Source organism: Glandiceps talaboti, chromosome 10 (genome assembly GCF_964340395.1).
Source record: "Glandiceps talaboti chromosome 10, keGlaTala1.1, whole genome shotgun sequence".
NCBI lineage: Eukaryota > Metazoa > Hemichordata > Enteropneusta > Spengelidae > Glandiceps > Glandiceps talaboti.
The window spans coordinates 1,201,817-1,215,483 of NC_135558.1; the positions used below are offsets into that span (position 1 = coordinate 1,201,817).

Sequence of the window (13,667 nt, forward strand, 5' to 3'; positions counted from 1 at the left end):
TTTGCGTATAAAAACTCCTAGTATATAACGATGTTGGACGGTATACGAACAAACTTTGCGAGCAAGTGGCACATTGTTCATAATGCAGCTCACGCAATAAACTATAGAGTTCAAAGTGGCTATTTCAATGTCAACCAATACAATTTCTGTATTTTGCCTTTATTGCAGCAACTCCTACGTCACCATCAGTCATAGACTGTGATGGAGATATCTATTCTGATATTCTCATTACAAGTCCTAACTATCCAAATAATTATCCACCTAACGCTCAATGCAGCTATCGAATCCACATTCCTGAGGGTTACCATGCCTTTGTATTCTTCCAAGATGTCGATATCGAGGTGTGTGGAGCGGGAACATGTCCTTGTGACGCCCTCATTATCAATGGCATCAGGTTATGTGGTATAACCTTTTTTACTGGAGGTATGTATGACATCAGGTTGTGTGTTATGACCTTTTTTGGAGGTATGTATGACATCAGGTTGTGTGGTGTGACCTTTGTTGGAGGTATGTATGACACCAGATTGTGTGGTGTGACCTTTGTTGGTGGTATGTATGACGTCAGGTTGTATGGTGTGACCTTTGTTGGAGGTATGTATGACATCAGGTTGTGTGGTGTGACCTTTGTTGGAGGTATGTATGACACAAGGTTGTGTGGTGTGACCTTTGTTGGAGGTATGTATGACACCAGGTTGTGTAATGTGACCTTTATTGGCGGTATGTATGACATCAGGTTGTGTGGTGTGACCTTTGTTGGAGGTATGTATGGCATCAGGTTGTGTGGTGTGACCTTTGTTGGAGGTATGTATGACATCAGGTTGTGTGGTGTGACCTTTGTTGGAGGTATGTATGACACCAGGTTGTGTGGTGTGACCTTTGTTGGAGGTATGTATGACATCAGGTAGTGTGGTGTGACCTTTTTTGGAGGTGTATGTATGACATCAAGTTAATTGGTCGTACCTTATATGTATATATATATATATATATATATATATATATATATATATATATATATATATATATATATATATATATATATATATATATATATATATATATATATATATATATATATATATATATATATAGTTTTGGTAGTACTGGAACTCTTTCTTGGTTGTAACTTGGAGTTTCACGCATTGTGCGATCATCAGACAAGTTGTCTGATGATCGCACAATGCGTGAAACTCCAAGTTACAACCAAGAAAGAGTTCCAGTACTACCAAAACTATTGCGCTCTGCCACTGCGGTATAGAGCACTGTCTTAGCAGATTGACACTCACCGAGTTATATATATATGGAGGTATGTATGACATCAGGTCATACATGTAGTGTGACCTCAGTGACATTGATGATAATTTCTTGTAGTGACCCTATTTCCTCAATATGAAGATGGACTGAACGAAATTATCTTTGAAACTGATTTCTCCGTGCATGCTAAGGGCTTCCAGGCCAATGTCATTTTATACCCAGGATTACCAGGTAAACCTAGGAATCATGTCCTGAGAATTTCATAGTTTTTGGCCATTTGCACGTTAAAATGGAATTTCGCTATCTACTTCTAAATCAGTTATTTTTAGTTCTTTTCGAAGATATACCAAGTATAATGAAATTGTTTAACTTACGTCTTGTAACCCTTTCCTTTCTTCTAATTCTTATTTTTATTCTACGAATGTGTAAGTTCTTCATTTGACTGGTCGAAAATGAATTTCGCGTAAAACCTTCGTGGGATGTGATTTGCAATAGAAATATTTGCGAAGGGAATATTGTATTCATCCGTGTGTATGTAAAAACGCACACAAAATGACTTATAATACTTGTTTCATTATTTAATACTTCGGGTTGTAATTTATTCAAATTCATCATTTTCAGGGTATGATCTTCCATATACATGCTCATTCGAAGGTCTGTTCGTTTGTGAATATTCTCAAGATAAAACTGACAAATTTGATTGGCTCAGAATGACTGGACGAACACCTAGCTCTGACACTGGGCCAACAAATGACCATACCTATGACGACGCAAGTAAGTGACGTCACCAAACCGATACTGTAATTTTAGATTTTAAATTTTCTTTGTAAATATCTACAATAATTATCGAATTCATAATTATTCAGCTAACATGCATATTTTAGACTACTGAGGACTTCAATTGTAAGACGGAGCTGATATATCTATTTTGAAAAGAACTTATCCATGATGTTTTACAAAATTCACTTCAAATTTTTCTGTGAATCTTGACTATGTTCATCATGTAGAATTCCCGCATTATGCAAATGAGATGAGAGGAGATCTAATCGTCATCTTACTAATCATTTGTTTTACCTTGCAGGTTTACAAAAGACTATGAATGGGATTTGGTGGGGTTGGGATTGGCTGGGTGGGGTGGGGTGAGTGGGGTGGGTAAGATACCCTTTCATTTCACTGTTCCATAAAGTTAAGCAACCCTCGCTCAAATCTAATTTTCGTATATTTCAGCTGGAGCCTATATGTTCATCGAAACATCATCACCCCGTACATTCGGAGATCTTGCCCGTCTACGATCACCAATAATGAATCCAGTCAATGGCGACGTCTGTGTGTCATTCTGGTATCACATGTATGGTGATCAAATAAACACGCTTACTGTACGATTAGTAAAAGTGTTCGGTACGACCCTAAATCAGACGGACGATTCAACAATTCTGTGGAGATCTCAGTTCGACCACGGTGACCAATGGCTTTATGCAGAGGCCCATTTTTATTCCGATGTTAGCTTTTTCGTGGCCTTTGATGGTATCTCTGGAACTGGGTATTTGGGTGACATTGCAATCGATGATGTCACAATTGATTACGGCTTATGTCCAACCCTTGGTATGTACCCCTATACGTATTTGGTAGTGGGCTAATGTATAACGGTCACCAAACTGGCAGGTTTTCCTTCCCGGCATGAAAACAAAAACGCCAATTTCATGATCGTTAACACGAGACCAAAACCCTATTTGATTTTGTTTAATCATGGCCACAATTGAACTCTTCAAACACTCATCACCAAATAGAATAAACTGTTTAGCTGTGTAATTTACAACCATATACTGTATTCCCAACATTTCCTTGTTTTTTTTTATAGAAGAAAAATATCGGAGAATTAAATATCTATACCTGCGCAAGTTTAATTTAAGGAAAAAACGGGGGAAATATGTGATTCTGAGTCCCAATTCGTGAACTGGTAAATCAATGACGTAGCCGTAGATTATCGTGACGTACAACCACCTGTTTGTTTGGTAGTAATGTCCTACACAACACGGTATCACCAACGTCAATATTTGAACATATTCTCCTCGACACTTCGAAGAGACCCATGACCAGCGGCAGTATGACCAACAACACAAGCTGATGATATTCCCTAATCAATATATACAAAAGTGAGCACTGTAAATCCCATGGCAGTACGAACAACACAAGCTGATGATATTCCCTAATAAATACAAAAGTGTCGTGAGCACTGTAAGTCCCATGGCAGAATGAACAACACAAGGTGACATTCTGATACTAATAGTATATCATTATTTCCACTCATTCTTCACGTATACCTAGCCACCACTGTCGGTCCGACCACAGCGACACCAGAACCAGTTGATGAGTGTAACCGATACATTGACAATGACTTCAACCAAATCAACAGTCCTAACTATCCCAGCAACTATGATGACTTCCACAACTGCAGTTATACATTCTCTGTCGAACCAAACCAGTATCTGGCTATCTATTTTGATGACTTCAGTATAGAAACTTGTTCACAGTGTTCGTGTGATGCAGTCATTATAGAAGACATCAGATTCTGTGGTGACGTCCCACCAGGTCAAAATGGAACATGTAAGTGTTCTCTCTCGTTCTCTCGATCTCGATCTCGATCTCTTTTGATCGATCGATCGAACTGGATCTTGAATTCTGGAAAATTTTGTTCATTATACACTCTTACTTAAATCATATCATATATTCAAATATTCTTTTGTGTTTTCAAATGACTTGATGGTAGAACTAGTAATCAATCAATCAATCAGCCCATTTGGATAATCTTAAACATAATCGACTAGTACACTAGGCGTTTACCATCTTCGAAACGTTGTATATACATAAATATATATATACTTTATTATCCAATACAATGGAAATTTGCCTTCGGCACCAGGCTACAATGACAATAACGACAAAAACAACTTACAGAAGCAGCAGAGTAAAAAGACGGAACACACACAAATTGAATATAAACTGTCCAAGACTGACTAAAAGTCTCGACTGACAGGTGTTGGAGCCCTGCTCCTTGTCAGTGATTTCGGCATATTTGCGTTTAAAACGGCGACAGCAGATGGGACAAACGACTTCTTAAATATATTTTTCTTTGCCCTAGGCACCAGCAACCGGCGACCTGAAGGCAGATACTGAAATCTGTCATATAATGGGTGGGATGGGTCTTTTAGAATTGACAGACCTTTCCTACGGAGAGCCTGTTTCTACAGATCTCCAAGCTCAGTGAACCTTACCCCGACAAGTCTGCTACACATATTCACAATTCTCGAAAGTCTTGTCTTATCTCTAACGGAAAGGTGACCAAACCAAGAGACACTATTAAATGTCAAAACACTCTCAATACAGCAGCGATAAACAGAAACTAGAATATGTGTGCTAACATCGAAGCTCTTGAGTTTCCTCAAAAGAAAAAGGCGTTGATGAGCCTTTTTGTATATACTATCGGTGTTTATCCTGAAATTGAGGTCCTGATCTAAGTGAGAACCCAAATACTTGAACGATGACACTATTTCCACATTTTGACCGTCAATATTAATGGGTACGATTGTATCTGACTTTCTACGATTATCAAGAACTAATTCTTTTGTCTTTGCAATATTCAACGTAAGAAAATTATCTTTGAACCAAGAGCAAAGATGACCTATTTCAAGGAAGTAGTTTGACAAGGAATCTTCATCTTTCAGTCTCGCAACTAACGCCATGTCATCGGCAAATTTGATTAAAGTTAACAATGTATTCGAAATACTGACTTCGTTTGTGTAAATTGAAAACAGCATGGGTGACAGGACACATCCCTGTGGAGCACCCGTATTTAACGTTAGTTCACTAGACATATGCCCGTTTACAAGGACACGCTGTGGTCGATCGCTTAGAAACTGCCTAATCCAAAGCACGATTGTATGATTGACCTGTAAGTGTATTAGCCTTTTAATCAACAGATGGGGTTGGATTGTGTTAAAGGCAGAAGAAAAATCCATGAATAGAATTCGAGTGTAGTTTGAGGCGTCATCGAGATGACTGGCAATTAGATTTATAAGAGTCACACTAGCATCCTCTACCCCTCTTTTGGGCTTGTAAGCAAATTGTAAAGGGTCCAAGCGATCGGCCACAGACGTTTTTAGCTGATTACTAACTAGCCTTTCCATACATTTGGCAAGGATTGATGTCAGTGAAACTGGTCTGTAATCATTCAATTGATTCGGATTTGTTTTTTTTAGGGACAGGGATTATGTTAGATATTTTCCATAATCTGGGTACGAAACAAGTGTTTAAAAGTAGTTGAAATAGACGGGTTAACACTCCACTCAACTGCAAAGCACATGTTTTTAAAACTTTACCCTTCAGGCCATCTGGGCCAGAGGCTTTGGAAGGATCAAGTTTTAAAAAGCAAGAAGCAACTTCTCTCTCTTCGATAGTGACTGGCGATGGAGTAAGAGATTGAGAAATAGTATCACATTCACTCCTAAAATCATGTATATCAAATCTGGCATAAAATTGATTCAATTCATTTGCAAAACCTAGGGGGTCATCAGTACTTATTCCCTTCGTCTTCTGATTCTTACCCATAATCGTATTAAGGCCTTTCCAGGCATCTTTTGCTATACCTTTACTGAGATTGTCTTCAACCTTATTCTTGTAATCAATTTTAGCTTGCTTAACCATACTTCTAAACACTTTACGTTGTTCTCTGACCTTAATCGTATCACTCTGTTTAAACGCTTTCCTAATTTCTGCCAATTGACTACGCAGATCTTTACGTACCCATGGTTTGGTATTTGCAAACACCTGTATAGTTTTTGTTCCAATGAAAGAATCTTCGCAAAATTTAATGTATGAAATTATGGTATCACTTAGTTCTTCTTTATCTGAACAACTGTCGAAAAACATTGACCAGTCCGTACACTCAAAACATGCTTGCAGTATTTCTACACTATCAGATGTCCAATGTTTTATAACCTTTGTCTTTGGTCTTTAAGTCTTCAATTTCTGCCTGTATTTTGGAAGAAGATGGATGACGTCATGATCAGACCGACCAAGTGGGTGCGCACTTCTGACAGAAAAGGCATCACTGATGTTACCGTAGCACTTGTCCAGGGTGCGATTCAGACGTGTTGAACATGTTACATATTGCTGCAAATTAGGCAGTTGACTACTGATGTCACACATGTTAAAGTCGCCGAGAATGAAGACGGGTTGGTCGACTGATCGATTAACAGCTGCATTATAACTCTGCGCTATGCGCTCGGCTGCTGCTGTATTGTCTGGACCAGGTACATACACAAGTATTACCGTCACCTGTCCGAATTCCCGGGGCAAATAGTAGGGTCTGAATGAAACTGTTAGGATTTCAAGATCTTTTGTACTCACAGTTTCGCGAATAGTGTAGTTGTTTGACCAGTTGTCATTAACAAAAATACAAAGTCCTCCACCTATGCTTTTTCCAGTTTTTTCCTTGTCTCTATCATGGCGAATACAAGTAAACCCCTCAAGATCTATGTCAGGTGAATCTTCTTTTAACCATGTTTCAGTAAAACACAACAAGCTACTCCTTCGATAATCCCCGTCATATTTCACCTGGGCAGAAAGTTCGTCCATCTTATTATGCAATGATCTAATATTTGAGAAAGTTATCGCCGGTAAGGGAACTAGAATATGTGTGCTAACATATTGAGAGAGATTCGTTTAGGGAAGACAATAGTCAATAAATCTGCCTCAAAAGTAAATATGGCAATCTCAGTTTCAGTTCAGTGTAAGGACATTAAAATGGATTGGTCCATAACGAAATATCGCTAACATTTCCATTTTACTTTGCTTTCTTGTCCGATGCAGTATACTTTGTTCTAGATAGTACCGTAAAAATTCGGTTCGAATCTGACTCAAGTGTCACCCAGAGCGGCTTCCATGCATTTTCGGTCATGTTCAACAAAATAGGTAAGTGATCATGAGGCCGAAGATTTTTTTTGAGATTTTGCAAACTTTGGCATAATGAATATATATATATATATATATATATATATATATATATATATATATATATATATATATATATATATATATATATATATATATATATATATATAGTTTTATATATAGTTATATATTGTTTTATAAACTATTGCGCTCTGCCACTGCGGTATAGAGCACTGTCTTAGCAGATTGATACTCACCGAGTTATATATATATATATATATATATATACATAAAAATGAAAGAAGACGAGTCTGATATTACATAGTGGAATTACACTACGGACCGTTTCACCCGAAGGATCGTCAGTAATACACCTGACGATCCTTCGGGTGAAACGGTCCGTAGTGTAATTCCACTATGTAATATCAGACTCGTCTTCTTTCATTTTTATGTATGATAGCTCTCCAAGGTGATCGAGCACTCTACTTGGCGAAAGAAGAATGAAATTATATGTATATATATATATATATATATATATATATATATATATATATATATATATATATATATATATATATATATATATATATGTATATATGTATATATGTATATATATATATATGTATATATGTATATATGTATATATATATATATATATATATATATATATATATATATATATATATATATATATATATATATATATATATATATATATATATATATATATATATATATATATATATATGTTGAGGGTAGAAGAAAATCAAGTCGGGTTTTTCGTCTCTACAAGCCTGTTTCGTGAGTAAATCACTCGTCAGGAGATGTTGATGAAAAACCCGACTTGATTTTCTTCTACCCTCAACATATACTCCGCTCTGCGTGCAGACGTATCGAGCACTGTACTACGGACAAATCTTACCACTGACTTCCTATATATATATATATATATATATATATATATATATATATATATATATATATATATATATATATATATATATATATATATATATATATATATATATATATATATATATATATATATATATATATATATATATATATATATATATCCCATGTCATTAATTCAGCTAAAAAATCTATTTTTTTCGGCAAAAGAATGTGATAGAGAACTCACTGTGATTGTTGCAGTCACTAGAAATGATGTCCATTCTTGGTAACTTTGATCTCTTTTACTGAAATCCACAGATGATGGCCGTCGAATTAGTCACACTTCTGATTTTCTTACAAAAAATGTCACAAAGTTGGCATCACTTCCATCGTAATAAACCTTCATTGGTAACTTTTACGTCAAAGACAAAATACAACTAATTCGATAAAAGTATTGCCTGCAAATATAACAGTTTTACTATGATCTATTCTAGATTTTGATATTGCTAATAATTGACACAATCTTGCATGTACAGGTTATACCCTTCCATTCGCGTGTTACTTCGAGGTCGATGACATTTGTGGTTTCATACAATATATCCGTGATGACTTCGACTGGATTGTGGGAACAGGTTCTACTTCAACTGTCAGGACAGGTCCTAGTGAAGATCATACAACTGGTTCTGGTAGGTACCCCATTTGGTCATACGCGTACGTACGTACGTATGTATGTATGTATGTATGTATGTATGTATGTATGTATGTATGTATGTATGTATGTGTGTGTGTGTGTGCGTGCGTGCGTGCGTGCGTGCGTGGGTGGGTGGGTGGGTGTGTGTGTGTACGTGTATGTACGTACGTATGTATGTACGTACGTACGTGACACGCACGCACACACGTACTATGTATGTATGTATGTATGTATATATATATGTATCTATGTATCTATGTATCCATCCCTCCCTCCTTCCCTCCCCCTCCCTCCCTCTCCCCCCCTCCCTACCTACCTACCTATACATGTTTGCATGCGTGCATGCATGCCAATCGATGAGCTTGTTTCTCTGTGTACATGTGCATACTATACGCAGGCAGGGAAGTATGGATGCCATTCATTGTGTTTTTTATATCTATTTTAGATCGAAAATGTACGATTAAAAGTGTAAATTTTCTCTGTTCCTCAGGAAAATATATCTATTTGGAGTCATCAACGCGTGATTTAGATGACCATGCTCGACTCTTTTCGCCCCTATTTCATCCTATTACGGAGCCAGCTTGTCTGAATTTTTACTATCATATGTTTGGTAACACGATGGGACGCCTTGAGGTCAGCCTGTTGTATGAGAATTCGAGTACTTTTGGCCAGCCAATTTTCACAGTATCTGAAGACCAAGGAGACCAATGGCATAACGTATCATTGGACATCAGCTCAGACGAATTCTTCAGGTTTATGTTTGATGGATACATTGGTTCTGGCTTCACCAGTGATATTGCCATTGATGACGTCACACTGAAACTGGGATCTTGTAAGTTTCTCTATAACATACACACTTTCTTTACATATAGCTTATATTTGATGCCAGTTTTGTCATATTTGTATACGTGTCAAACTAATTGCAACACCCGTTGACCAGCGTCTGACTTTTGATGATAAACGTAAGGTTATCGAAAAAGTAATATTAGGTCACCCCTCTACAGTTACTATGGTTACAGCTGTAGTACATGACATACTCGGGTCTAGAACTCAAGCATCTCGGTAAACAGTCAGCAAATTCCACGGGGGTGTCAAAACCTTCTGTAGTTAAAAATACACAACAACAAAGAAAAGCAAAAAAGGAAACGTGAATTACAACCACACAGCTGTCCTGAAGAGACTCAAGATAAGACGTATGAAAGAGCATCGCGTCGCTACAATTGGGAGGAATTTAGAAAGATTGACACACAGAGAGATTCATAACTTACTTAGTTTCGACTGTTTCAGATCTGTAACGTTAAAGTGATGGATTTCACCATGTATGATAGAAAATATGCCCAGTATCTAGACAAATACACCAGATACGATTGACAAAACTGTTTCTATACGAATCATATCTACCCTAATACATACAATGTACATCACACACCTAAGAAATGTCAACATCACGTTTAAAGCATCCATGAATAGCAAATTTTGATTCTATAACTTGAATTTACGCCGCCATGGCGTCAGCATTATGTGCTAACTATAAAGTCAAAATATTATATTATATTTCTTGATTTGGGTAACCTTTTGGCATTTTAGTCATCCTTATATTGTTTCTGATTTGAATCTTTGAAAAAGCCATTATGCATTTTCATTGATCTTATCAAAGATGATACATGTACAAATGTACAAACTTTACATGGTATTGAAATACAAAGGGAATAAATTGTGTTCGGTTCCAGGCACTCCCTGTACAGCAGGGCTGTACCAGTGTAGCTCTGATGGACGTTGTATACCAGCTTCGTGGGAATGCGATGGAATATTGGACTGTCCACAGAATGAAGATGAACTTGATTGCGGTACGTACATATTGCTATGGTCCACATTTCATGCTGAAAATAACACCTTTTCATATTGAATGTTGTAACATAATCATCATAGTAGTGTACAATGATTACCCTTGGCAAAGACCTATAACGGCACACCTATCATTATTTCTTCAATATCCAGGGGAGCATACAATCCATGTTTCTAAGCACATTCACACAGTAACCTCTATTGTTAAAACAAGATATCGGCAGAAATAATTATTTTTATGCCGATTTTCAATAACGTTTCACTCTCAATATAAGCTAAACGCCATGCCATGACATGCACTGCGCCCATGGTAAACGATTTTAGTGGTCCCATATATGCGGGTATTGCCTTGCTTGGGTGACGTTGACAGAAAAGGAGAAATTGACCATTACTTTGTAATTTAAACAAACATTTGAACCAAAATGATTTTTTGGGGAATAAATTTAATCTAATTTAGTACTGAAAAAAAACAGCTCATGAAAGTTTTTGAATATTTTCCCAATCAGTCCTAAATGATATAAATTGTTTTCAGATTTAACATTCGATTTTGTGTATAGAACATAACCGACTTAGATATAGCCAATCACATCAGTTATACTAATTTTCATTTCAGCCGAAGCCGTGCTAGAATCTAGATATTGATGGAGAGCTTTTGTGCGATTAATTTATTAAGTGTATTGATTATGCAACGACATAGGTAACCCCAAAATTAACTGCATTGTACAATGTATGAACCAACTTAGAACGTCAGTTGGATATACAGTTACCGTACTTTCTTTGTTCACATAACAGCAACACAATCAGTGGTGATGATATATACACAAACAAAACATACATATATGTCATCAGTAATTCGTTAGTGTTTGTCATAGAGTAAGCTATACACTCTTATGCTTCATTACTACTCAACTTTTTTATAAATTTACAAGTTTTACCATAGGCTAAAGTTACCCAATCATTGTCCATTGCAGATTACTTACACTATTGACCCTATTTCCTTGTAGATCATGGTACATGTGATCCATCTCAGTTCCAGTGTAAAAGTGGTCAGTGCATACCGGGTTCCTGGGAATGTGATGGCATTCAGGATTGCTCAAGCAACAATGACGAAGCTCATTGTGGTAAAATTCGAATCTCATGAATTTTTTTCCCAGTAGTGTGGAAGTCAAACAACGAATAAGAGCATGTGTTAGGCCTAAAAAATAAAGAACAAAGTGTGACGAGCAACAATGAACCTGGTTTTCAGTCTGCGCATGTACTGATCAGATGAGCTAACCTAGATTACGTCACTTCCGTTCGAGGCAATTTCCGTTTGTCAGAAATGCAAAAGGCCGAGTTGTAATTTCTAGTCACAAAGGAAACACATACGAATCATTCATATTAGCCGAATTCAGCGACATTCTTTTCACCAAAAAAGACCGACTGTATGATTTGATTTGGCAATGTGGAATTATCGTATTTTTTACTACACTCCAATTTAACAATATATTTTTACTTTCTCGTTTTCAGTTTATACACCGAAACCATGATTTGCACCGACAAGTGTTTCTTGGATATCAAGATTTCCGAGGACTGACAAACTTTGAACCCTGAAGTAATATAGAAACTGGGATGTGTTACACACGGTATTAAACCAAAACTGTCACGAAAAAAACAATAATTTAAGAGAGTGATATCCTTATGATTCCTGTAATCAATCTTGAAGTATAGAAACATATACTTGTATGATAGCACTTATTCCGTAAACTTAACAAATAATTTCAAATGTCGAAAATTGTCTATTTTTAAACGATTGTATTACTTTTGAAATTAAGTATGTAAACTTTTCCATGTATTAAGAAAAATAAAATAAAATGAATTCAGCATATATTTTCATCCTGACTACATCGATGAGAGCGAGAAAGAAAGACAGACAGACAGACAGACAGACAGACAGACAGACAGACAGACTGGGGAAGATAGGTAGAGTGTAGTATACGTAGGCTACCTGCCTATTTACCTACCTAACTAACCATACACAAATATATGTACATATCAATTCACAACATTTATAAATTAACACCACGTGCTAGCTAGTTATTGGCTTCAGAAATGTTCTCTAAGTCCAACATTAATTACTGAGCCTTCAAGACTCAAGACAGAAAAAAAATAATTGAAGCTATGTGTGGTAATGTGCCATTGTAGTATGTCAGGTATATATGGGTTCATTAACATCACAACCGTACAAAGTATTGCATTGTTTATGATAGCAATGTTCTCCTAGCCTTGCAGAATAAAAAGATTCAACTTTCATGCTTGTTCCAAAGTTGATCAAATATCATCACTATCAAATACTGTAACCTACATATTGTCACCACTGTGACAGTACAACATTTTACCATTTTACTATCTTCAGCTAGCTCTCAAAGACTAATTTTTACTATTTATCAGACTGATACATTGTGTTCATGTACAAGAAGACACTTAAGTCACTATTTATATTTGCATTTTGTTTTCCAGCGAAAACAGCGAAAATAAATTGCAATCACTGTGACATGGTCTGTTCACAAATCTCTAGGTTATGAATTGTTGACTGAGTCAATCTGGTCCGACCTCTACCCACGCACAGAAGGTATATGTCACATCAAACTGGTAGATTGAATAAAAACACAATAAGATATTTAAAAAACATTTTGATATAAAAAATACACGATTATAGTATTTACACCAATTCGGTATGATGAAACGTTTTGATATCAATTAGATAGGATATTAGGAATTGAATTGTCCTTTGGACACGTATTCATAGAAATCCTACAATTTATGGAGTAAACAGTATTATTTATAAAGTTGTAACATCTGTTGACATTTCATTCTGACCTTAAGTAAGTAGTGACTTAAGATATTAAACTTAAGGTAAAGAGAAATGAGGCACGAAAAAAATGGGGTGCTAATGGGGACATGAAAATTTTGATAGGCTGAAAGGGGCACGAAATATTGTGCTTATGACTGAACCAAATTAAACCCCAGAAGTGGTCGTTTACTGAGTAAATTAACA

The 13,667-nt window shown here is 36.3% G+C and overlaps 1 protein-coding gene across 1 annotated transcript; it reads left to right on the top strand.

Moving 5' to 3' along the window:
- Window positions 1-1,398: 1,398 nt before the first annotated feature.
- LOC144441251 (MAM and LDL-receptor class A domain-containing protein 1-like) lies at window positions 1,399-12,355 on the top strand. The gene is made up of 10 exons (XM_078130808.1): window positions 1,399-1,482; window positions 1,873-2,025; window positions 2,479-2,853; window positions 3,577-3,855; window positions 7,120-7,221; window positions 8,631-8,780; window positions 9,276-9,617; window positions 10,516-10,632; window positions 11,635-11,751; window positions 12,140-12,355. The coding sequence occupies exons 2-10, from the start codon at window positions 1,962-1,964 to the stop codon at window positions 12,157-12,159; spliced, it is 1,566 nt and encodes a 521-aa protein (XP_077986934.1). The 5' UTR covers window positions 1,399-1,482; window positions 1,873-1,961; the 3' UTR covers window positions 12,160-12,355.
- The last annotated feature ends 1,312 nt before the right edge of the window (window positions 12,356-13,667 follow it).

What these genes read in the sequence shown, in the direction of transcription:
- LOC144441251 (XM_078130808.1), top strand. Translation starts at nt 1,962, where the DNA reads ATGACTGGACGAACACCTAGCTCTGACACTGGGCCAACAAATGACCAT. An exon ending in CGGCTTATGTCCAACCCTTG is followed by an intron (nt 2,854 to 3,576) that starts GTATGTACCCCT and finishes ACGTATACCTAG; the next exon opens with CCACCACTGTCGGTCCGACC. An exon ending in AGATCATACAACTGGTTCTG is followed by an intron (nt 8,781 to 9,275) that starts GTAGGTACCCCA and finishes TCTGTTCCTCAG; the next exon opens with GAAAATATATCTATTTGGAG.